The following is a 26,525-nucleotide window of genomic DNA, read 5'->3' as shown; positions in this document are numbered from 1 at the left end:
CTGTCGATAAATGTGAACATTTATTGATCGTCTTTCCCTGCAGTTGCAATGCTGTAGATTCAGAATGCCCCACATTTAATAACTAGTTTTGATTGCCTTAAGGGTGTCAATGGATAATTGATAAAAATATTTTACGTCAACAGAAGTGATGGCCTTGTGAGCTTCCAAAGCAAATCTCTGAAATGATCTTCAGTTGTGAACCGGCACAGTGATGCTAAAAGCTAATGGTGCCTGTTTGATTACTGAGGGAAGGATATATATAAAGATGCTCTCCTGTCGCTCCTGTCTGATCTGCCATTCAATGTTCATGGTTGATATTTCTCCTCAGTTCACTTTGGGCATATGCACCTCTGGCAAAGGATCTAAAGCCTGAAATAAGCCTGAAGAAGGGTCTTGACCCAAAACGTTACCTATTCATTTTCCCTCACGTGACAAGCTGAAAGTAGATTACTCTAGAGCGGGGCCCCCTTAGGCCCAATTGGGACAAATTGGTCCAATTGGCTTAAGGCCGGCACTGACACCCAGCAATGTGTTCTGGATGAAACCGATCTCTTGTCCCACATCACACTTGCCATTTGTGTCATCGTCATCCTGGGATTTGTTGGAAATGCAATCGCTCTGTGGATTTTCCTCTTTCATCTTAAACACTGGAAACCAAACACAGTGTGCTTTCTGAACCTAGCAATCGCTGACATGCTTCTAATCATCTGCATACCCTTTTGAATTAGTTATATGGTTCACGAAAAAAAATGGATTAATGGTGTTATTCTTTGTCGCCTGAACCTACTCCTGATTTCCTTTAATCGGACTAGCAGCATCTTCTTCATGGTGGTTACAGCTATCGATCGCTATTTGAAGGGTATCCACCGCCTCCGCAAGTGTAACACGGTACCTGCAAGGTGCACAGTGAAGATTGCAGTCGCTCTGTGGTTTATGGCAGTGGCAATTTGGTTGCACTTGGTGACAGGACGACACGACTTCAAGCATAACAATGTGACGCTCTGCGAGTCATTCAAGATAAACAGCCCTCAAAATGGCACAAGTATTTGGATGTCTAGTGTCTACATGTTAAGTAAAGAAAGTGCAAGAGAGTCGTGCAGTGCAAGAGTGTTGGGAAAAGAAAGCCCCTTAGGAAAGAAGTTAGAGAAGGAAGTAAAGTGAGAAAATAGACCCTAGAAAAGAAAGAGAGAGAAAATAGAAACAATCGCTCTATTATAACATTAAACTCCGCAGAAAGGGGACTACCAACCAAGTCTGTTTTTGTTATTTTACCTCCCGTTACCAGGTCCTGATACCACTTATTTATATATTTGTTTTTTTTTTTAATTACTATTGCACCTCATACTTGTAATAGGTCCAGAAACATAGACCACGTCTTTTGGAATTGGTCTGCTTTACCTGCTAGGAGGAATCTCATCTCTTCCAGATGTAATGTTTCAAACATATTTGATATCCACATTTTTATTGTTGGTGTCGGCGCATTTTTCCAGAATTTAAGTATAAGCTTTTTTCCCATTATTAGCCCGTAATTAAATAAATTCCTCTGAAACACGTTTAATTCAGGGTTATCTTCCGATATTCCGAAGATAATCCATTCTGGTTTTGGTACCAGTTTTATTTTGATCAATTTTGAAAAAATATCAAATATTTCATACCAGAATTTTTGGATTTTTGTACAAAAAACAAAAGAGTGCGCTATGGTAGCTTCTTGACACAGGCATTTATCACAGATTGGTGAAACATTAGGGAAGATTTTATTTAATTTAGTTTTTGAATAATATAATCTATGTAATGTTTTAAATTGGATGAGCGTATGTCGTACGTTGATCGAACATTTATGCACCTGTAGTAAATGATTATCCCAGGTCTCTTTTGAGATTTTTATAGCTAATTCTTGTTCCCAATCTTTTCTAATTCCATCTGTTGTGGGTATTTCTATGTTTAAAATGATATTATATAGGTACGATATTAAATTAGCTGATTCCGCCTTGGTCTTCATTGCTTCATCCAATAAGTCGGAAGGCATATTATGATAGTCTTTTGTGTGTTTTTTTCAGATAATCACAAATTTGAAGATATTTAAAATATTGGTTATTTTTCAAATTATATTTCAGTTGTAGTTGTTGAAATGATAGTAAATTCCCCAATTCATACAGATCTTCGAGCGTTTTAATTCCCATTCTTTCCCATTGTATAAATGATTTGTCTATGATTGATGGTTTAAACGATGGATTATTGACTATTGGTATTAAAAGAGATAGGTTTCTTAATTTTAAATTCTGTTTTATTTGTTTCCATGTTCTTATTGTGTTATGTATAATTGGATTTTTATTATAATTTTTATTATTCAAATTTATTGGTGAGAGGATGGTCGCTCCTATATTACTCGGGGAGCAGTCCCCTTTTTCCATTACCATCCAGTCCGCCTGCTGTGCAGAATTGTCCAGCAGGTGAATCATATTTTTAATATTTACTGCCCAATTATAATACATAAAATTAGGGAGCGCTAGACCCCCCAGCTCTTTTCGTTTATTAAGGTGTGCTATTTGTATTCTATGGGATTTATAATCCCATATAAAATTTGTAATGTCTGAGTCCAATTTTTTTTAAAACTTTTTTGGGAGATATATAGGTATTGATTGAAATAGGTATAGAATTTGTGGTAAGAAAACCATTTTAATAGCATTTATTCTGCCTATTAAGGACATCGGAAGTGTTTTCCAGAATTTAATCAAATTATTCAATTTCTTGAGTAAGGGATTATAATTGGCTTTAAACATATCCTGGTAATTTCTAGTAATTTCAATTCCCAAATATTTGAATTTTTCTGTAGCTATTTTAAAGGGAAATTTCCGAAGATGTGTTGAGTCTTTTGGTTTTATCGACATAATTTCACTTTTGTTCCAATTTATTCTATATCCCGAAAAGGATCCAAAGTCCTCAATTAAATTTAATATGTTTGGTATACTAATTTGTGGTTTTGTGATGTACAGTAGTACATCATCGGCATATAGGGATATTTTATTCTTTGAGTATTTTGTATTATAACCATAAATATCCGGATGTGTTCTTATTTTTTCAGCAAGGGGTTCAATTACCAAAGCAAATAACAGCGGTGATAATGAGCATCCTTGTCTATTGCCCCTTGATAGTTCAAATTTCGAGGATAAAATATTATTAGTTAATATTCTAGCCGTAGGTTTGTTATATAATAGTTTTATCCATGCGATAAAGTTTTCTCCCAATTGGAATTTTTGCAATACTTTAATCATATAATCCCATTCTACTTGATCAAACGCTTTTTCTGCGTCCAGTGAGATAATAGATAACTCTTGGTCGTGAGATTTATGTGAGTGCATTATGTTAAGCAAACGTCTCAAATTATTGAATGAGTGTCTCTTAGGTATAAATCCTGTTTGATCTCCATTTATTAATCTACTAACGTACCTGCTTAGTCTACTGGCTAGTGTTTTCGCTATTATTTTTTGATCCGTATTTAACAAAGCAATAGCTCTATATGAGCCTGGTTCTTCTATGTTTTTGTCTTTTTTAAGTATTAATGTGATCGTTGATTCTGCTAATGTTTCGGGTAAGCTTTGCTCTTTAAAAGCGTATGTATACATTTTCTGTAATCGTGGGGTAACTATATCGTAAAAGGCTTTATAGAATTCACTACTGAATCCGTCTGGTCCTGGTGTTTTGCCATTCTTTAGTGTTTTTATTGTGTCTTCTATCTCCTTAGAAGTAATTGTTGCTCCCAGTTCCTCTTGTTCCCTCAATTCTAATTTTGGGAGGTTACAATTTTCCAGAAATTCTGAAATTTTATTATTATCTATTGACGTTTTAGATGTATATAGATTTTCGTAAAATTGAGCAAATCTTTTATTGATATCTTTGGGTAATGTTAATAATTCCCCACTATCTGATTTAATCTTTAGTATTGCATTCTCTTTTTCCCGTTTTTTCAACTGGCGTGCTAAGAGTTTGTGGGGTTTGTCCCCGAATTCAAAGTGTTCTTGTTTTGTAACTTGGAATAGTGTTATAACTTTCTCTGACAATAATTTATTCAGCTTGAATTTCAATAATAGGATTTTATTATGTTTATCCATAGTTGGATCTTTAGCATTATCTGTATCTAATTGTTTTATTTGTTCTTCTAAATGTCTTTGTTCTTTCTTATTCTTTTTATTTTGATAAGCTTGAAATGAAATAATGACTCCTCTAATAAATGCTTTAAAGGATTCCCATAATAGCGTGGGGGATATATCTGGTGTATCATTTATCTCAAAGAATAAGTCCATCTGTTTTTTTAGATATATACTCCCTTGTGGGTCTTTTAAAAGTTGCGAATTAAACCTCCAGAACGATTTATTCATAGACATTCCTTCTAATTTTAAAACAAAGGTTAAAGGAGAGTGATCTGAAATCGCATTAATGTGGTATTTAGGATTCATAGTGTGTGTAATTAATTTTGTATCCACAAGAAAATAGTCTATCCGTGAATATGTTTTATGCACCGTTGAATAGAACGAGTAGTCCCTTCCCGTCGGATTTGCAATCCTCCATACATCTGCTATATTTGTGTTTTCCATATATGTATGTAAGAGTTCACTGGTTTTAGATTTCATATTACCTTTTTGTTTTTGCATCGATTTATCTAAATAAGGGTCTAAAACACAGTTGAAGTCTCCTCCAATTATAACATTTTGATAATTAAATTCTGCAATTATATTCAGAATTTTATTAAAAAATTGAGGGTTATCAAAGTTGGGCGCATATATATTTACCAGCGTAATTGGCGTATTATTGATCTCTCCTGCTACTATAAGATATCTCCCTTCCTTATCTGAAATAGTATTCTTTGATTTAAATGGAATTCCTTTACGGATAATAATTGCAGTACCTCTAGATTTAGAAGTGAATGAAGAGTGAAATGTTTGGCCTATCCAGTTAGCCCTCAATCTCGTCTGATCTTGATGTTTAAGATGCGTTTCCTGTAGGAACGAAATGTCCGTGTTGTATGCTTTCAACTGAGCTAGTATCTTGCCCCTTTTAATAGGTTCATTAATACCCCTTATATTCCAACTACATAGTGTGACTCCTCCCATTTTCCTTTGATTGTCGTCATACATTTTTACCAATTTTAATGACCTTACTTATTATGGTGCATCCATACCTCAGGACTCTGGTTGTTTTGGAAGCATTTATATTATAGACTTTCTTGGTAGTTCCCCTCTGCGATTGTCCTTGAAAAAAAAACACATAAATGTGACATATTGTGATAAAAAAAAAAAGTATATAGAATAAATGTACGGTGTCTGGATTTCCGACACCGTAGTGAGTGGCCCACTCGTCTGTGGGATACGACATCAATATTGCTTCCGGCGTAGCTGTTATGAGGTTAGCCCCGCTGAATTTATTACTCATAACCAAGGGGGTAGGTACCGTTTCCAAATCAGTTCTATTTCATCCCATTGCAGTATATATATATATATATATTTCATTCCGACTTATCAAATCTAATCAAATATTCAGTTACATATATTCCTCTCTCTTTATCTCTTAACTATTTGTAATTGGTTTTAGTATTGTTAAAAGTGAGCTGTTCGTTGAAAGGGTTAACCAGAGTCAGGCTCCTGGAATTAAGCCAGGTGCCTGAGTTTCTTCCCCTCCCCACTCGAGCTGCGGAACCTGTGAGATTACAATGTTATCTGCGTTATAACACATATTTATCAATATCAGTTTATGTATTAGTATTGTTAGTTATTAATTACTAATAATTCTCTATACTTTGTAAAAGTCTGTAAAAATATGTAAGTCATGTGATGTTTTTCACTCTCTCTCAGCTTCAGCAGATCTGCATTCTTCTGTTATCAATGTTTCCTGGTTTAAGCATCGCATGTCCTTGAATTAAATTCGAGAGAAGATTATAATGTCTAGACAAGTCTCGTGGAAAATCTGTTGCGAATAGTCATTTTTAAAACTTGGTGTTATTCACTTTTTTCATTTTTCTACTAATATTCTTGTTGGGGGAATAAGCACATTAATTAGTTCATGACGTCTGGTAATCAATCTTCTTTTGTTACTGCCTTAGCCACGATTTCTTGAGCGTATTTAAGGGATTCTACCGGGTTAGTGAATGTTTTTGAGATTCCCTTGAAAGTGATACGCATCCTAGCCGGATAAAACACTCCACATATGACGCCCTTGACACCGTAGAGAGCTTCTCTGGTCTGTGAGAACTTTCTTCTCTTTTGCACAATCTCATAGGGGTAGTCCCGTAGAAGTTTAATAGAATCATCTCCATACATCATGTTCTCTCCGTGTTTAATTTTTTTCATCAGCGCTTCCACTGTTGGGATATCCCGAAGTTTGACTATAATCTGTCGTGGGTAGGCTTGTTCTCCTTGAAATCTTGGTTTAAATCTAGGTAGTCGATGTGCTTCTTCAATTACTGGTGCCTCAGGTAAATTGAGTACATGTTTGATTAAATTGGCAGTGAACTCACGAGCGTTTTCCCCCTCAGCTCCCTCTTTCACTCCACGTATTCGTATATTTTGACGTCTTGAGCGAGCTTCTAGTTCAACACATTTATCAGATACTTTTGTAAATTGGCTCTTGAGGCTGTCTAATTCTAACTTCATTGCCTCCATTTCTCCAGCCATCTCTTCCACAACAGCTTCCAAATCTTTCACTGCAGTTGCATTTGCGGAAATAGTTTCATGCACAGCCTCAAACATCTTTGTGGACTCTTCTGCCACCTTAGTAATTTTCCCCGTTAGCTCTTCTTGCACATCATCAACTTTTTTTTGCAGAGCACCAATGCCCTCGAGTATTTTTTCATTACCAGCAATCAAGTTTAAATTTCCAGCTTTCACATCATCTTTCAAATCTCTTACCGAGTTCCTTAATTCCTCCATTTCAGTTTTCTCTTTTGTGATCAACTCAGTCTTAGATCGTGTAGCCATTCCAGAATCCACTCCAGAGGTTAGTTTTGCAGTTTCTTGGTGTTCCTGAGACTTCAGCAGTTGTTTTGTCACTTTCCTCTGAGGGCTCTGACCTGTAGATGTGTTTTTCATTTAAACTGAATTTCCCTCCGTTAAATCCACGGCGCTTACTGATGACGTCATCAGCACCGCGACATGAAACTCCGGTACAATGCAATTCATTTAACACAGCAAGGCATTTCTTTTATAACACATCGTTTCTGACATACATGAACTGTATGATCAATCTCGTTGTTTATTATTTTTTGAATTTGTCATTTAACAACGCCTTGATGAAAGCTCTCCTTCGTCTGAAATTAAAGTCTGGCAGACCAGTCACAAGTCAAGAAACTGAACAAGAGGGCTCGATGGATGGGCAGACTGCAGCTCGACAAATGATCCCTGAAACACCGCTCTGATCACGTATGCTGACTGAACCAGATGCTTATTTTATTAGGTAGTGAGGGCAACGTTTGTGCATGAGTGTAAAACTGAAATTGTGCAAATGTTAAATATTTTGTCAAGCGGTCATTTGATTTGAGTAAATAATTTCTGATATAAAGTGTAATAAATTGCAGTTTCCTGGCCTAGACATGGTGCAACAAATTGTCTCTATCATCTTAAAAGAGATTGCGATCACAAGAGTTCCTCTTCTCATGTATTCTCTGTAAGCACAATACTTGCACAGTGGACATGAGGAACTGCAGATGTTTTAATCTTGAACGAAACTCACAAAGTGCTGGAGTAACTCAGCGAGTCAGGCAGCATCTCTGGAGAAAATGGGTAGGTGGCGTTGAGGTCGGGACCCTTCTTCAAATTCAACAGTGTGGATTGTGACAACTTCTGAAGATGGGTCCAAAGCACCTGACCCAAAAAGTTGCTTGTCCATGTTATCCCGAGATGGTGACTGTCCCTTTGAGTTACTCCAGCACTTTGTGTGGTTCCTTCCCTGTCCATTGTCAGTTATTTATGTCAGTCACTTGTAGCTGGATGAGAATTTTATTCCAAACCATTCTTCAGTTGAATCTTTTGGATTATTCTTCTTCAAAAAATCGTGTGTCGTACAGTAACTTCACTGAGCACTGAATCAAATATATACTGTATGGTCACAGATTCACCTCCATCTCAAATACATGTACACTTCTATATCTTGCACTGCGTAGCTTCTCCATTGCTTTGTCTTTTGACCTTGAGTTTGAACTGAATGTATCTATGTGTGGCATATCTGATCGGTTTGGAGAGCATGCAGAATCGAGCTTTTCATTTAATCTCAGTACATGTGACGGTAATAAACCTCATCTTAATCCTTCATTGTCATTGGGAGTTTGCATGCTTAATTAAACAAAAGTGTGGTAGAGAATTTCTTAAGGAATATGGAAGTGATTACAGTAACATTGTGAAACAAGATGTATGGGGCAAACTTTCTACACAGTGGGTGATAGGTGCCAGGCACATAAATATGCAGCGAATGGAGCGATATGGATTATGGTTCATCTAGTCATTATGTTCGGCATGTTAGTTTGTTCCTGTGCTGTACTGTTCTCTGTTCTGATGCTAAAACCATCATGGTGTACTGCAAATTCTGCAATACTGACTAATTATTTCTAAATACCAACTTATTGGTGTCCAGGATATTGTCAATGTGTTTACAACACAACTGATTGGTGCTTCGTTTCACTCCACCCTGCAGTGTGATGCGTTGAGCAGATAAGGTTGTTCTTCTTTTCATTAGCTAGCTCCTGAAGCACTCTGACTGTGTGACTGTAACACAATGGAGATGAAACCGTCCTCTCGTTCCACACCACACTTGTCATTTGTGTCACCATCGTCCTGGGATTTGTTGGAAATGCTATGGCCCTGTGGATCTTCCTCTTTCATGTATAACGCTGGAAATCAAACACCGTGTACTCACTGAATCTGGCAAATGCCGATAAGCTTCTAATCACCTGCCTACCCTTTAGAATTGGTTCTTTTGTTCACGAGAAAATTTGATTTGTGGTGATGTTCGTTGCCGCATAAACCTATTCCTGATTTCCTTAATGTGTTGGAAGGAACTGCTGGTTTAAACCGAAGATAGACACAAAAAGCTGGAGTAACACAGTGAGTCAGGCAGCATCTCTGGAGAAAAGAAATAGGTGACGTTTCGGATCGAGAAGAAGCGTCTAGACCTGAAATGTCACGGATTCCTTTTCTCCAGAGATGCTGCCTGTTCCGCTGAGTTACTCCAGCTTATTTGTGTCAATCCTGGATTTCCTTAAATCGGACTGGCAACACCTTCTTCTTGATGGTTATAACCATCGATCGTTATATGAAGGTGCTCCACCTTCTCCACTAAGTAAACGGGTGATTGAAGGTCGACGTGTGTATCAAATGTGTTATTCTCTCATCAATAATGTAAGCCTCAACATTGCTATAGCTATATTATGTATTACCTATTCTGCCCCAAGTTCATCTGCCTTACCTGTCATACCTTTTGCATTAAAATAAATGCAGTTCAGAGTAACAGACTTTCCTCTCTCCCTATCTTTCCACTGACTGGATAGCACGCAACTAAAAATATTTTCACTACACCTCGGTACACGTGACAATAAACTAAACTAAAATTAAATTACACAAAGTTATCTTGTGTTTATAAGAAACCTAACTGAAGCTTGAACTCAGGATTAAATGAAAAGTTATACTTTATAATCTACGAACCTATCTCCAATGACGTATTATTAGTAATTCATTCCACTTTTTTTTCTTTTTTGACATTTGTAATTCTTTTTTTTCTCTCTTTCTATCTATATTAAAAAAAACTAGAAGCAGAATCAATCCACAATTGAAAATTTTAATAATGTATGATTGATGTACATGAAAAGGTTTTACTATAATATGTAACTATATTTTACCATAACATGTTTGCTTCTAATAAAAAGATTTAAAAAAAAAGAAAAATATTTCAGAAGTTGCTCATTAAGCTAGACTTCAGCATTGACAACATTTAAAAACTTGTACAATGTCATGGTTTTACACGCTGGGCTTTAATTACCCAATGATAGACTTCTGACTCAGTCCGGGCTGCCTGCAAGTGATCAGAGGGGGGTTACAGAGGTCGTTTGTTGATCCAATGTCTGTCCTTGGGATTCCCCTTGTTCATTATTCTGACTCGTAGCTGATTTGCAAGACCTTAAATTTAGATGAATGAGAGCTTTCTTCAACGCATCCTTGAATGCTGAATTTGAAAAATAGTAAATCACTGGGTCGATCACACTGTTCAGGTATGTCACGAACAACGTGTTGTAGAAGATATTAACAGCGGTGATGTATTTCTTGCAGTCTGTGGTTTTGTGCATTGTAACTATAACGGCGACCACGGCAATGTTGGTGGGCAAGAAACAAATAACAAAGACCACGACCACAGCTATCACAAGCTTCACGGTGCGTTTTATATTTACGCCTCGTCTCAGTCTCCATCTGCCTTAACTTCCAGATGATGCAGGAGCTGGAGAAAACTAAAACGGAGACCGGTAAAATGAACGTAAAGAATATAAACACAGTGTCCGTCCAAATTGCGCTGAGCTGGTGAGGGTTGGTTATGTTGAATGGTTCACAGTAGGTCTTGGTCATGTTATTTGGATGGAAGTCGTGTGGCTCTACCAACAAGTGTAAACAAATCCCCACTGCCACGACCCACAGGGCTCCTGCTAACATCGCCGCACACCTTGGAGATATCTTGTTGGCTTTGTGAAACGGGCGGACCACCTTAAAGTAGCGATCGACGGCTATGGCCATGAGGAAGATGACGCTGCCAACCCGGTTTAGGGAGATCATGAAGATGTTTAGGCGACAGGGCACATCACCGAAGATCCAGTCCTTCCCTTTGATAAAATAATGGGCTCGAAAAGGTAGGCAGCACATCAACAGAGTGTCAGCGATCATCAGGTTTAGCGAGTACACAACGTTTGGTCTCCGGGATTTAACGTGAAAGCAGAAGATCCACAAGGCAGTTACATTTCCAGCCAATCCTAGGATGAATGTGATAAGAATTACTGGTGGGTTGTAGTCAAAGTTGACATCTGCACTTGCAGCACATGCCTGGTTCGCGTTCTCCATGACTTTACACGCACTCACTGTGCTCCAGAGATGAAAGCAGAACTTACTTCAACTTCATCATCACAGCTGGTGGGTGGAGTAAAATACACCAACAAATAGTACTTTACAGGCCCCCAAATCGTCAATGGGAACTAGAAGAGCAAGTGGACAGGAAGATTGCAGGCAGTTGCAAGGCTAATGACGTTGTCATAGTAGGGGATTTTAACTTTCTCATTATAGACTTGGGCTGTCATGGTGCTGAGGACTTTGTCCGGGTAGAATTTGTCACCCAGAGAGTTGTGGATCTGTGGAATTCTCTTCCACAGATGACAGTGGAGGCCAATTCACTGGATGTTTTCAATAGAGAGTTAGATTTAGCTCTTGGGGCTAAAGGAATCAAGGGATATGGGGAAAAAGCAGGAATGGGGTACTGATTTTGGATGATCCGCCATTATCATGTTGAATGGCTGGATGGCCTATTCCTGCAACGAAGGGCCGAATGGCCTTCTCCTGCACCTATTTTCTATGTTTCTATGTTTCTAAATGTGTTCATGGAAGTTTCCTCAGGAAATGTGTAGAAGGCCCTACAAGGGAAAGGGCAAGGCTTGATCTATTAGGAAATTGGGAATGGCTGGTGACAGCGGGTGGATCTTTTGGGACTGACAACCATTGTGCTATTAACTTTAAAATAGCAATGGATAAAGACAGCGTGGGCTCACGAGTTAAAACTCTGAATTGGGGTAATGCCAAGTTTGATGGTACTCAACAGGAACTTGCCCAAGTTGATTGGAGTACGTTGTTTGCTGATAAAGGAATGTCTGGAAAGTGGGATGCTTTTAGAAGTGTGATGACAAAAGTTCAGGGCATGCTCGTCCCTGTTAGAGTGAAGGGCAAGGCGGGTAAGTCATTTGGTATTTTTAAAACGGAGATCAATAGGCTTTTTATTAGTAAGGGTACAAGGAGAAGGCAGGAGAATGGGGTTGAGAGGAAAAAATAGATCAGCTGTGAACAAAGTACAGAGAAGGTTCACCAGACTGATTCCTTGGATGTCAGGACTTTCATATGAAGAAAGACTGGATAGACTCGGTTTGTACTCGCTAGAATTTAGAAGATTGAGGGGGGATCTTATAGAAGCTTACAAAATTCATAAGGGGTTGGACAGGCTAGATGCAGGAAGATTGTTCCCGATGTTGGGGAAGTCCAGAACAAGGGGTCACAGTTTAAGGATAAGGGGGAAATCTTTTAGGACCGAGATGAGGAAAACATTTTTCACACAGAGAGTGGTGAATCTCTGGAATTCTCTGCCACAGAAGGTAGTTGAGGCCAGTTCATTGGCTATATTTAAGAGGGAGTTAGATGTGGCCCTTGTGGCTAAAGGGATCAGGGCATATGGAGAGAAGGCAGGTGCAGGATACTGAGTTGGATGATCAGCCATGATCATATTGAATGGCGGTGCAGGCTCGAAGGGCTGAATGGCCTGCTCCTGCACCTATTTTCTATGTTTCTAGGAACGAATGGGGGAGCAGACTCCATGGGCCGAAGGGTCTAATTCTGCTCCTATGTCTTATGTTCTTATGATATACCTGGTTTCAGTGGTCTCAGGGAGGTCCTGTCTTCAAGACTCTGCACTCATCTTATCCAAACAACCCCAGTCCTACCTGACCACTCATACTGCAGTTAAGTAGCGGGCTCACCAATCAGCACAGAAACAGGCCATTTGGCCCTACTCATCCATGCAGAATAAATCCCTTCCTGAGCTAGTCCCATCTTCCTGAATTTGGTCCATATCCCTCAAAACGTTTTCCATCAGTGTACCTGTCCAAATGTATTTTAAATGTTGTAATTGTACCTGCCCCAACTACCCCCAGCAGCAGGTCATTCCAGACACTCTCCACCCTCTGTGTGAACAACCTATCCCTTTAAATTATTCCCCTTTCACAATACGACATCCTTTAATTTCAGCTTCACCTAATTTAGCTGTCGATAAATGTGAACATTTATTGATCGTCTTTCCCTGCAGTTGCAATGCTGTAGATTCAGAATGCCCCACATTTAATAACTAGTTTTGATTGCCTCAAGGGTGTCAATGGATATTTGATAAAAATATTTTACGTCAATAGAAGTGATGGCCTTGTGAGCTTCCAAAGCAAATCTCTGAAATGATCTTCAGTTGTGAACCGGCACAGTGATGCTAAAAGCTAATGGTGCCTGTTTGATTACTGAGGGAAGGATATATATAAAGATGCTCTCCTGTCGCTCCTGTCTGATCTGCCATTCAATGTTCATGGTTGATATTTCTCCTCAGTTCACTTTGGGCATATGCACCTCTGGCAAAGGATCTAAAGCCTGAAATAAGCCTGAAGAAGGGTCTTGACCCAAAACGTTACCTATTCATTTTCCCTCGCGTGACGAGCTGAAAGTAGATTACTCTAGAGCGGGGCCCCCTTAGGCCCAATTGGGACAAATTGGTCCAATTGGCTTAAGGCCGGCACTGACACCCAGCAATGTGTTCTGGATGAAACCGATCTCTTGTCCCACATCACACTTGTCATTTGTGTCATCGTCATCCTGGGATTTGTTGGAAATGCAATCGCTCTGTGGATTTTCCTCTTTCATCTTAAACACTGGAAACCAAACACAGTGTGCTTTCTGAACCTAGCAATCGCTGACATGCTTCTAATCATCTGCATACCCTTTTGAATTAGTTATATGGTTCACGAAAAAAAATGGATTAATGGTGTTATTCTTTGTCGCCTGAACCTACTCCTGATTTCCTTTAATCGGACTAGCAGCATCTTCTTCATGGTGGTTACAGCTATCGATCGCTATTTGAAGGTGATCCACCACCTCCGCAAGTGTAACACGGTACCTGCAAGGTGCACAGTGAAGATTGCAGTCGCTCTGTGGTTTATGGCAGTGGCAATTTGGTTGCACTTGGTGACAGGACGACACGACTTCAAGCATAACAATGTGACGCTCTGCGAGTCGTTCAAGATAAACAGCCCTCAAAATGGCACAAGTATTTGGATGTCTAGTGTCTACATGTTATTTTTCTTTATTTTTACAGCTTTGGTTATTCTGTTCTGTGTCTCCTGCATCACCTGAAAGTTAAGACAGATCAAAAGCATTGTGCGGCGTAAATATAACCAAACAGTGGAGATGGTGACAACTGTGGGGGCAATTTTAATCATTTGCTTCATGCCCACCGATATTGGTTTTATTGTGGTTGTAATCACAAAGCTAAGAAGTGCCCAACAATGCAATTCATTTAACACAGCAAGGCATTTCTTTTATAACACATCGTTTCTGACATACATGAACTGTATGATCAATCCCGTTGTTTATTATTTTTTGAATTTGTCATTTAACAACACCTTGATGAAAGCTCTCCTTCGTCTGAAATTAAAGTCTGGCAGACCAGTCACAAGTCAAGAAACTGAACAAGAGGGCTCGATGGATGGGCTGACTGCAGCTCGACAAATGATCCCTGAAACACCGCTCTGATCACGTATGCTGACTGAACCAGATGCTTATTTTATTAGGTAGTGAGGGCAAAGTTTGTGCATGAGTGTAAAACTGAAATTGTGCAAATGTTAAATATTTTGTCAAGCAGTCATTTGATTTGAGTAAATAATTTCTGATATAAAGTGTAATAAATTGCAGTTTCCTGGCCTAGACATGGTGCAACAAATTGTCTCTATCATCTTAAAAGAGATTGCGATCACAAGAGTTCCTCTTCTCATGTATTCTCTGTAAGCACAATACTTGCACAGTGGACATAAGGAACTGCAGATGTTTTAATCTTGAACAAAACTCACAAAGTGCTGGAGTAACTCAGCGAGTCAGGCAGCATCTCTGGAGAAAATGGATAGGTGGCGTTGAGGTTGGACCCTTCTTCAAATTCAACAGTGTGGATTGTGACAACTTCTGAAGATGGGTCCAAAGCACCTGACCCAAAAAGTTGCTTGTCCATGTTATCCCGAGATGGTGCCTGTCCCTTTGAGTTACTCCAGCACTTTGTGTGGTTCCTTCCCTGTCCATTGTCAGTTATTTATGTCAGTCACTTGTAGCTGGATGAGAATTTTATTCCAAACCATTCTTCAGTTGAATCTTTTGGATTCTTCTTCTTCAAAAAATCGTGTGTTGTACAGTAACTTCACTGAGCTCTGAATCAAATATATACTGTATGGTCACAGATTCACCTCCATCTCAAATACATGTACACTTCTATATCTTGCACTGTGTAGCTTCTCTGTTGCTTTGTCTTTTGACCTTGAGTTTGAACTGAATGTATCTGTGTGGCATATCTGATCGGTTTGGAGAGCATGCAGAATCGAGCTTTTCATTGTATCTCAGTACATGTGACGGTAATAAACCTCATCTTAATCCTTCATTGTCATTGGGAGTTTGCATGCTTAATTAAACAAAAGTGTGGTAGAGAATTTCATAAGGAATATGGAAGTGATTACAGTAACATTGTGAAACAAGATGTATGGGGCAAACTTTCTACACAGTGGGTGATACGTGCCAGGCACATAGATATGCAGCGAATGGAGCGATATGGATTATGGTTCATCTAGTCATTATGTTCGGCATGTTAGTTTGTTCCTGTGCTGTACTCTTCTCTGTTCTGATGCTAAAACCATCATGGTGTACTGCAAATTCTGCAATACTGACTAATTATTTCTAAATACCAACTTATTGTTGTCCAGGATATTGTCAATGTGTTTACAACACAAATGATTGGTGCTTCGTTTCACACCACCCTGCAGTGTGATGCGTTGAGCAGATAAGGTTGTTCTTCTTTTCATTAGCTAGCTCCTGAAGCACTCTGACTGTGTGACTAACACAATGGAGATGAAACCGTCCTCTCGTTCCACACCACACTTGTCATTTGTGTCACCATCGTCCTGGGATTTGTTGGAAATGCTATGGCCCTGTGGATCTTCCTCTTTCATGTATAACGCTGGAAATCAAACACCGTGTACTCACTGAATCTGGCAAACGCCGACAAGCTTCTAATCACCTGCCTACCCTTTAGAATTGGTTCTTTTGTTCATGAGAAAATTTGATTTGTGGTGATGTTCGTTGCCGCATAAACCTATTCCTGATTTCCTTAATGTGTTGGAAGGAACTGCTGGTTTAAACCGAAGATAGACACAAAAAGCTGGAGTAACACAGTGCGTCAGGCAGCATCTCTGGAGAAAAGAAATAGGTGACGTTTCGGATCGAGAAGAAGTGTCTAGACCTGAAATGTCACGGATTCCTTTTCTCCAGAGATGCTGCCTGTTCCGCTGAGTTACTCCAGCTTATTTGTGTCAATCCTGGATTTCCTTAAATCGGACTGGCAACATCTTCTTCTTGATGGTTATAACCATCGATCGTTATATGAAGGTGCTCCACCTTCTCCACTAAGTAAACGGGTGATTGAAGGTCGACGTGTGCATCAAATGTGTTATTCTCTCATCAATAATGTAAGCCTCAACATTGCTATAGCTATATTATGTATTACCTATTCTGCCCCAAGTTCATCTGCCTTACCTGTCATACCTTTTGCATTAAAATAAATGCAGTTCAGAGTAACAGACTTTCCTCTCTCCCTGTCTTTCCACTGACTGGATAGCACGCAACTAAAAATATTTTCACTACACCTCGGTACACGTGACAATAAACTAAACTAAAATTAAATTACACGAAGTTATCTTGTGTTTATAAGTTTATAAGAAACCTAACTGAAGCTTGAACTCAGGATTAAATGAAAAGTTATACTTTATAATCTACGAACCTATCTCCAATGACGTATTATTAGTAATTCATTCCACTTTTTTTTCTTTTTTGACATTTGTAATTCTTTTTTTTCTCTCTTTCTATCTATATTAAAAAAAAACTAGAAGCAGAATCAATCCACAATTGAAAATTTTAATAATGTATGATTGATGTACATGAAAAGGTTTTACTATAATATGTAACTATATTTTACCATAACATGTTTGCTTCTAATAAAAAGATTAAAAAAAAAAAGAAAAATATTTCAGAAGTTGCTCATTAAGCTAGACTTCAGCATTGACAACATTTAAAAACTTGTACAATGTCATGGTTTTACACGCTGGGCTTTAATTACCCAATGATAGACTTCTGACTCAGTCCGGGCTGCCTGCAAGTGATCAGAGGGGGGTTTCAGAGGCCGTTTGTTGATCCAATGTCTGTCCTTGGGATTCCCCTTGTTCATTATCTTGACTCGTAGCTGATTTGCAAGACCTTAAATTTAGATGAACGAGAGCTTTCTTCAACGCATCCTTGAATGCTGAATTTGAAAAATAGTAAATCACTGGGTCGATCACACTGTCCAGGTATGTCACGAACAACGTGTTGTAGAAGATATTAACAGCGGTGATGTATTTCTTGCAGTCTGTGGGTTTTTGCTTTGTAACTATAACGGCGACCACGGCAATGTTGGTGGGCAAGAAACAAATAACAAAGACCACGACCACAGCTATCACAAGCTTCACGGTGCGCTTATATTTACGCCTCATCTCAGTCTCCATCTGCCTTAACTTCCAAATGATGCAGGAGCTGGAGAAAACTAAAACGGAGACCGGTAAAATGAACATAAATAATATAAACACAGTGTTCGTCCAAATTGCGGTGGCCCCGTGAGGGTTGGCCATGTTGAATGCTTCACAGTAGGTCTTGGTCATGTTATTTGGATGGAAGTCGTGTGGCTCTACCAACAAGTGTAAACAAATCCCCACTGCCACGACCCACAGGGCTCCTGCTAACATCGCCGCACACCTTGGAGATATCTTGTTGGCTTTGTGAAACGGGCGGACCACCTTAAAGTAGCGATCGACGGCTATGGCCATCAGGAAGATGACGCTGCCAACCCGGTTTAGGGAGATCATGAAGATGTTTAGGCGACAGGGCACATCACCGAAGATCCAGTCCTTCCCGTTGATAAAATAATGGGCTCGAAAAGGTAGGAAGCATATCATCAGAGTGTCAGCGATCATCAGGTTTAGCGAGTACACAACGTTTGGTCTCCGGGATTTCACGTGAAAGCAGAAGATCCACAAGGCAGTTACATTTCCAGCCAATCCTAGGATGAATGTGATAAGAATTACTGGTGGGTTGTAGTCAAAGTTGGCATCTGCACTTGCAGCACATGCCTGGTTCGCGTTCTTCATGACTTTACACGCACTCACTGTGCTCCAGAGATGAAAGCAGAACTTACTTCAACTTCATCATCACAGCTGGTGGGTGGAGTAAAATACACCAACAAATAGTACTTTACAGGCTCTCCTTCGTCTGAAATTAAAGTCTGGCAGACCAGTCACAAGTCAAGAAACTGAACAAGAGGGCTCGATGGATGGGCTGACTGCAGCTCGACAAATGATCCCTGAAACATAGAAACATAGAAATTAGGTGCAGGAGTAGGCCATTCGGCCCTTCGAGCCTGCACCGCCATTCAATATGATCATGGCTGATCATCCAACTCAGTATCCCGTACCTGCCTTCTCTCCATACCCCCTGATCCCCTTAGCCACAAGGACCACATCTCAGTCCCTCTTAAATATAGCCAATGAACTGGCCTCAACTACCCTCTGTGGCAGAGAGTTCCAGAGATTCACCACTCTCTGCGTGAAAAAGTTCTTCTCATCTCGGTTTTAAAGGATTTCCCCTTTATCCTTAAGCTGTGACCCCTTGTCCTGGACTTCCCTAACATCGGGAACAATCTTCCTGCATCTAGCCTGTCCAACCCCTTAAGAATTTTGTAAGTTTCTATAAGATCCCCTCTCAATCTTCTAAATTCTAGAGAGTATAAACCAAGTCTATCCAGTCTTTCTTCATAAGACAGTCCTGACATCCCAGGAATCAGTCTGGTGAACCGTCTCTGCACTCCCTCTATGGCAATAATGTCCTTCCTCAGATTTGGAGACCAAAACTGTACGCAATACTCCAGGTGTGGTCTCACCAATACCCTGTACAACTGCAGTAGAACCTCTCTGCTCCTATACTCAAATCCTTTTGCAATGAAAGCTAACATACCATTCGCTTTCTTTACTGCCTGCTGAACCTGCATGCCTACCTTCAATGACTGGTGTACCATGACACCCAGGTCTCGCTGCATCTCCCCCTTTCCCAATCGGCCACCATTTAGATAATAGTCTGCTTTCCTGTTTTTGCCACCAAAATGGATAACCTCACATTTATCCACATTATACTGCATCTGCCAAACATTTGCTCACTCACCCAGCCTATCCAAGTCACCCTGCAGTCTCCTAGCATCCTCCTCACAGCTAACACTGCCCCCCAGCTTAGTGTCATCCGCAAACTTGGAGATATTGCCTTCAATTCCCTCATCCAGATCATTAATATATATTGTATATAGCTGGGGTCCCAGTACTGAGCCTTGGGGTACCCCACTAGTCACTGCCTGCCATTGTGAAAAGGACCCGTTTACTCCTACTCTTTGCTTCCTGTTTGCCAGCCAGTTCTCTATCCACATCAATACTGAACCCCCAATGCCTTGTGCTTTAAGTTTGTATACTAATTTCTTATGTGGGACCTTGTCGAAAGCCTTCTGGAAGTCCAGATACACCACATCCACTGGTTCTCCCCTATCCACGCTACTAGTTACATCCTCGAAAAATTCTATAAGATTCGACAGACATGATTTACCTTTCGTAAATCCATGCTGACTTTGTCCAGTGATTTCACCACTTTCCAAATGTGCTGCTATCCCATCTTTAATAACTGACTCTAGCAGTTTTCCCACTATCGATGTTAGACTAACTGGTCTGTAATTTCCCATTTTCTCTCTCCCTTCCTTCTTAAAAAGTGGGGTTACATTTGCTACCCGCCAATCTTCATGAACTACTCCAGAATCTAAAGAGTTTTGAAAGATTATTACTAATGCATCCACTATTTCTGGAGCTACTTCCTTAAGTACTCTGGGATGCAGCCTATCTGGCCCTGGGGATTTATCGGCCTATAATCCATTCAATATACCCAACACCACTTCCCTGCTAACCTGGATTTCACTCAATTCCTCCAACTCCTTTGACCCGTGGTCCCCTGCTATTTCCGGCAAATTATTTATGTCTTCCTTAGTGAAGACGGAACCAAAGTAGTTATTCAATTGGTCCGCCATATCCTTGTTCCCCATGATCAACTCCCCTGTTTCTGACTGCAAGGGACCTACATTTGTTTTAACTAATCTCTTTCTTTTCACATATCTATAAAAACTTTTGCAGTCAGTTTTTATGTTCCCTGCCAGTTTTCTTTCATAATCTATTTTTCCTTTCCTAATTAAGCCCTTTGTCCTCCTCTGCTGGTCTTTGAATTTCTCCCAGTCCTCCGGTATGCTGCTTTTTCTGGCTAATTTGTATGCATCATCCTTCGCTTTGATACTATCCCTGATTTCCCTTGTTATCCATGGATGTACTACCTTCCCTGATTTATTCTTTTGCCAAACTGGGATGAACAATTTTTGTAGTTCATCCATGCAGTCTTTAAATGTCTTCCATTGCATATCCACCGTCAACCCTTTTAGAATTAATTGCCAGTCAATCTTGGCCAATTCACGTCTCATACCCTCAAAGTTACCTTTCTTTAAGTTCAGAACCATTGTTTCTGAATTAACAATGTCACTCTCCATCCTAATGAAGAACTCAACCGTATTATGGTCACTCTTGCCCAAGGGGGCACGTACAACAAGATTGCTAACCCTTCCTCATTACTCAATACCCAGTCTAAAATAGCCTGCTCTCTCGTTGGTTCCTCTACATGTTGATTTAGATAACTATCCCGCATACATTCCAAGAAATCCTCTTCCTCAGCACCCCTGCCAATTTGATTCACCCAATCTATATGTAGACCGCTCTGATCACGTATGCTGACTGAACCAGATGCTTATTTTATTAGGTAGTGAGGGCAAAGTTTGTGCATGAGTGTAAAACTGAAATTGTGCAAATGTTAAATATTTTGTCAAGCGGTCATTTGATTTGAGTAAATAATTTCTGATATAAAGTGTAATAAATTGCAGTTTCCTGGCCTAGACATGGTGCAACAAATTGTCTCTATCATCTTAAAAGAGATTGCGATCACAAGAGTTCCTCTTCTCATGTGTTCTCTGTAAGCACAATACTTGCACAGTGAACATAAGGAACTGCAGATGTTTTAATCTTGAACAAAACTCACAAAGTGCTGGAGTAACTCAGCGAGTCAGGCAGCATCTCTGGATAAAATGGATAGGTGGCGTTGAGGTCGGGACCCTTCTTCAAATTCAACAGTGTGGATTGTGACAACTTTTGAAGATGGGTCCAAAGCACCTGACCCAAAAAGTTGCTTGTCCATGTTATCCCGAGATGGTGACTGTCCCTTTGAGTTACTCCAGCACTTTGTGTGGTTCCTTCCCTGTCCATTGTCAGTTATTTATGTCAGTCACTTGTAGCTGGATGAGAATTTTATTCCAAACCATTCTTCAGTTGAATCTTTTGGATTCTTCTTCTTCAAAAAATCGTGTGTCGTACAGTAACTTCACTGAGCTCTGAATCAAATATATACTGTATGGTCACAGATTCACCTCCATCTCAAATACATGTACACTTCTATATCTTGCGCTGTGTAGCTTCTCCGTTGCATTGTCTTTTGACCGTGAGTTTAAACTGAATGTATCTATGTGTGGCATATCTGATCGGTTTGGAGAGCATGCAGAATCGAGCTTTTCATTGTATCTCAGTACATGTGACGGTAATAAACCTCATCTTAATCCTTCATTGTCATTGGGAGTTTGCATGCTTAATTTAACAAAAGGTGCTAGAGAATTTCATAAGGAATATGGAAGTGATTACAGTAACATTGTGAAACAAGATGTATGGGGCAAACTTTCTACACAGTGGGTGATAGGTGCCAGGAATGCGCTGCCAGAGGTGGTGGTGGAGGCAGACATGAGGCTTTTAGACAGGCACATAGATATGCTGCGAAGGGAGTGATATGGATTATGGTTCATCTAGTCATTAAGTTCGGCATGTTAGTTTGTTCCTGTGCTGTACTGTTCTCTGTTCTGATGCTAAAACCATCATGGTGTACTGCAAATTCTGCAATACTGACTAATTATTTCTAAATACCAACTTATTGGTGTCCAGGATATTGTCAATGTGTTTACAACACAACTGATTGGTGCTTCGTTTCACTCCACCCTGCAGTGTGATGCGTTGAGCAGATAAGGTTGTTCTTCTTTTCATTAGCTAGCTCCTGAAGCACTCTGACTGTGTGACTGTAACACAATGGAGATTGTGTACTCACTGAATCTGGCAAACGCCGACAAGCTTCTAATCACCTGCCTACCCTTTAGAATTGGTTCTTTTGTTCACGAGAAAATTTGATTTATGGTGATGTTCCTTGCCGCATAAACCTATTCCTGATTTCCTTAATGTGTTGGAAGGAACTGCTGGTTTAAACCGAAGATTGACACAAAAAGCTGGAGTAACACAGTGAGTCAGGCAGCATCTCTGGAGAAAAGAAATAGGTGACGTTTCGGATCGAGAAGAAGCGTCTAGACCTGAAATGTCACGGATTCCTTTTCTCCAGAGATGCTGCCTGATCCGCTGAGTTACTCCAGCTTATTTGTGTCAATCCTGGATTTCCTTAAATCGGACTGGCAACATCTTCTTCTTGATGGTTATAACCATCGATCGTTATATGAAGGTGCTCCACCTTCTCCACTAAGTAAACGGGTGATTGAAGGTCGACGTGTGCATCAAATGTGTTATTCTCTCATCAATAATGTAAGCCTCAACATTGCTATAGCTATATTATGTATTACCTATTCTGCCCCAAGTTCATCTGCCTTACCTGTCACACCTTTTGCATTAAAATAAATGCAGTTCAGAGTAACAGACTTTCCTCTCTCCCTGTCCTTATCCTGTCTGTCTCACTAATTAACTTGCTGTTGTTAACCTCTATATTTGTTCAACTTTCAACTCTCATCCTAACCACTGGTGCTGTCTGTACAGAGTTTGTACCTTCTCCCCGTGACTGCGGGGTTCTCTCCAGTGGCTCCAGTTTCCTCCCACATTCTAAAGATGTACAGTTTTGTAAGTTGATTGGCTTTGGTAAAAATAGGAAATTGTCCCCAGTGTGTATCATGTTGCTAGGGATTGCTGGCCGGCGCGACTTTGGACCTCGAATGGCCTGTTTCCACGTTGTATCTCTAAATTTTAAGCCTGGATCCCTCTCCCCTGCAACAATGTGCCCCATCTTCCTATTCCTATCCTGAGCAGCACATGGCGTTGGGAGTAATCCAGAGATTCCAAATCTTGAGCTCCTGCTACCTCGACAAGAACCTCAACCCACTGCAATTCGCTTACCGCCACAACAGATCAACAGTGGATGTAATCTCACTGGCTCTCCACTCGACTCTGGACCACTTGGACAACAAAAACTCATATGTCAGGCTGTTATTCATTGATTACAGCTCGACCATTTAATACAATCGTCCCCTCTAAGCTGGTTACCAAGCTCTCAGATCTGGGTCTCTGGGACATAGCACGCCTTGAAGAAATGAGACTCCGACTAATAGATAAATATGACCAATTCTTAAAGAGTTGGTCTCCTTTCATCGACTTTTTGGAATCATGTGATGCAGCGGTGCCGTAAGGATTGCTGATTTCAGTTCATGACGCGGATAGAGCTACATCTCCGAATACAGATTTGAAAAATTCTCTTTTAAGGGGCCTTCTCTTCTATTTCTACTTTCCACTTTCTCTCTTCCTTTTTTTATTTTTTATATACACACTTCACGTTCTTCTACTCTCTACCATCTATTTTTCCACTTTTTCCCCTTTCTATTGTTTTCTTTTTCTTGTTCTGCTTACTTCCTTCTTATAACATAAAACTAGAGGTTGTACATAGAATGGATTACGGTATTACATAGTTGGCACCTAAAATTAGGTGCCACTGTACTGTTTTGTGCTGTATTAACTTCTTATAAAAAAAAACAAAAAAAAAAAAAAAAAAAAAAAAAAAAAAAAAAAAAGATCTGGGTCTCTGTGCATCCCTCTGCTATTGGATCCTTGACTTCCTCATCCACAGACTACAGTCTGTCCGTATTGGTGGAAATGTGTCATCCTCGATAACAATCAGCACGGGGGCACCTCAAGGCTGCGTGCTCAGCCCTCTGCTTTAGTCACTCTATACTCATGACTGCGTAGCCGGACATAGTCCGAACTCCATCATCAAATGCGCCGACTACACCATCGTTGTGGGATGAGTCAGAGTATAGAAGTGAGATCGACCGATTGACCAAATGGTGTCAGCACAATAACCTGGCCCTCAACACCAGCAAAACCAAGGAACTGATTGTGGACTATGGAAGTGGTAGGATAGGGACCCACAATCCCGTTTATATCATGGTGGAAAGGGTCAAGAACTTAATTCCTGGGCGTTCATATTTCCGAAGATCTTTCCTGGTCCCAGCACACTGATGCAATTGTAAAGAAGGCACATCAGCGCCTCGATTTCCTCAGAAGCTTACGGAGAGTCGGTATGTCAAGGAGGACTCTCGAACATCTATAGGCGCACAGTAGAGAGCATATTGACTGGTAGCATCGTGGCTTGGTTCCGCAACTTGAGCGTCCAGGAGCGGAAAAGGATGCCGAATGTTGTAACCACTGCCCAGTCCATCATCGGCTCTGACCTTCCCACCATCGAAGGGATCGATCACAGCTGCTGCCTCAAAAAGGCAGCCAACATCATCAAGGACCCACACCATCCTGGCCACACACTCATTTCTCAGCTACCATCAGGCAGAAGGTACAGGAGCTTGAAATCTATTACATCCAGGTTCAGGAACAGCTGCTTCCCCATAGCCATCAGGCTATTAAACTCACCAACAAACAGACTATGAACTGTAACAGTCTATTGCACTTTATCTGCTTATTTATGTGTATATTGAACTGAGTGTTCTATATTTTTGCCTGCAATATTCTGTTGTGCTGCAGCAAGCAATGATTTTACTTCGGAGTCACGTGAGTGACTTCGTGAAGAACCCCGCTTCCACGCATGCGTGTCATATCGCTACACGCATTGCAACGAGTCACACAGGGGGGAACGGCGTTCCCCAAGCGGGAGATTTGAAAGTCGGGAACAGCAGGTAAGAGACTCTGCGTTCCTTTTTACTACTTACTTTTAGGAGGCTGCGGAAAGCTTGCGGGGAGACCCGTGGAGGGCGAGCAGCCAGCAGCAGCAACAGCACGAGTTTCCCTGGAGGGGAACAACCTGAGCCCGACTTTGCTCCCGCACCGGCAAAATTCACCTCTCGGCCGGGCGGGAAGCAAAGTAAAAAAGGTCCCTATGCCAGTCTCAAACGAGACTGGCTTGGGACCAGTCGCTAGCAGCCAGCACAGAGGCTGCGGGACAGACAGCTCGGAACAGCGGTACCGGGGCTCGAAACGCTCAGCGAGTGCAGCGGCACTTATGGAGTCGGAACGGGACGTTCGGGCTGAAAACCTTCTTCACAAGGTAAGCACCAGGGTCCAGGGGATCCATAGGAACAGCCGGGGTTACCGGCTGCGGAACTGCCGCGAAGGACCAGGCCCGTGAACACCGGGGTCGGTCCAAGCGGCTTGAACCCGACACAGGGAACGACGGTCACCGGCGGGAGAAGGAAAGTCGGGAACAGCAGGTAAGAGACCCTGCGTTTCCTTCAACTTACCTTTCTAGGTGCAGACATGGACCAGGTCCATGTAAGGTGCAGAAGGCCGGCGGGAGAACCGCGGAGGAGGCGGCAGCGGCAGCAGCAGTGGGAGCCGGCAGCTGCAGGAGATGGGCACATCGATTCCCGGAGGGGGAAAACACCTGTGCCCAACTTCGCTCCAGCACGGTGAGAAAGTTCATTTCTCGGCAGCAAAGGACTTTGCAGTTGACTGGCTGCAATCTACTACAAGGGACCAGTATGTGAGTACCAGGGTCGGTCCCAGCGGGGTTTTAGTTACAATAATCGCTTCTCGGCTTTTTGGCTAAGATCAAGTGTAGTATCTGTTCTTATCAGTTTAATATCTGATACACCCCTTATCTAGGGACTATATATATTATATAAAACTATAGTAGCTGTTATCATCAGTTTTAATGTCTTATATGTCCCTTATCTAAGGACCATATAAGTAGGAGTGCCCAGAATTGAGGGCATTAGAGTGGGGTTGACCGGCTGCAACGACCATAATGGACCAGTACCGTCAGTACGGGGGTGGGTCCCAGGGGTCTAAGATAAAGGAGCAGCCAGGAGTGCTGAGAGCGTTGAAGTCAGGTTAAAGGAATAGATGGAATCAGCTGTGCCAGTTATCCTCCACACCGGCCATATCCACTTCACGGAAGGAAGGACAAAACTGGAGAAGGAGGACCATGGAACAGCGGGCAGCCAGCAGCAGCCAGCGGCACTTGGATCAACCGTAGTGGGATCCGCTG

At 40.9% G+C, this 26,525-nt stretch overlaps 2 protein-coding genes and 1 pseudogene across 2 annotated transcripts; 1 reads left to right on the top strand and 2 right to left on the bottom strand.

The window, feature by feature from the left end:
* Window positions 1-468: 468 nt before the first annotated feature.
* Window positions 469-13,630, bottom strand: LOC129693640 (hydroxycarboxylic acid receptor 2-like). Its single transcript, XM_055630426.1, has 3 exons — window positions 10,283-13,630; window positions 8,741-8,872; window positions 469-647 (listed from the first exon to the last, which is right to left on the bottom strand). The coding sequence occupies exons 1-3, from the start codon at window positions 11,079-11,081 to the stop codon at window positions 469-471; spliced, it is 1,110 nt and encodes a 369-aa protein (XP_055486401.1). The 5' UTR covers window positions 11,082-13,630.
* Window positions 13,631-15,619: 1,989 nt separating this feature from the next.
* LOC129693635 (hydroxycarboxylic acid receptor 2-like) lies at window positions 15,620-24,090 on the bottom strand. The gene has a single exon (XM_055630423.1). The coding sequence runs from the start codon at window positions 18,242-18,244 to the stop codon at window positions 17,225-17,227; it is 1,020 nt and encodes a 339-aa protein (XP_055486398.1). The 5' UTR covers window positions 18,245-24,090; the 3' UTR covers window positions 15,620-17,224.
* A 1,970-nt stretch (window positions 24,091-26,060) lies between these two features.
* LOC129693645 (U2 spliceosomal RNA) lies at window positions 26,061-26,232 on the top strand (annotated as a pseudogene).
* Window positions 26,233-26,525: the final 293 nt, after the last annotated feature.

This window comes from Leucoraja erinacea, unplaced genomic scaffold, assembly GCF_028641065.1.
Source record: "Leucoraja erinacea ecotype New England unplaced genomic scaffold, Leri_hhj_1 Leri_375S, whole genome shotgun sequence".
Lineage (NCBI taxonomy): Eukaryota > Metazoa > Chordata > Chondrichthyes > Rajiformes > Rajidae > Leucoraja > Leucoraja erinaceus.
The sequence above is the reverse complement of the archived record's forward strand: the minus strand, read 5'-3'. Positions and strand labels throughout refer to the sequence as shown.

Coding starts and splice junctions, on each gene's coding strand:
- LOC129693635 (XM_055630423.1), bottom strand. CDS start 18,244: ATGAAGAACGCGAACCAGGCATGTGCTGCAAGTGCAGATGCCAACTTT.
- LOC129693640 (XM_055630426.1), bottom strand. CDS start 11,081: ATGGAGAACGCGAACCAGGCATGTGCTGCAAGTGCAGATGTCAACTTT. Junction 8,873..10,282: donor GCAAGAAATACATCACCGCT/GTTAATATCTTC, acceptor TTTGATTTCCAG/CGTTATACATGAAAGAGGAA. Junction 648..8,740: donor CATTGTGTTACAGTCACACA/GTCAGAGTGCTT, acceptor TTTGGTTTCCAG/TGTTTAAGATGAAAGAGGAA.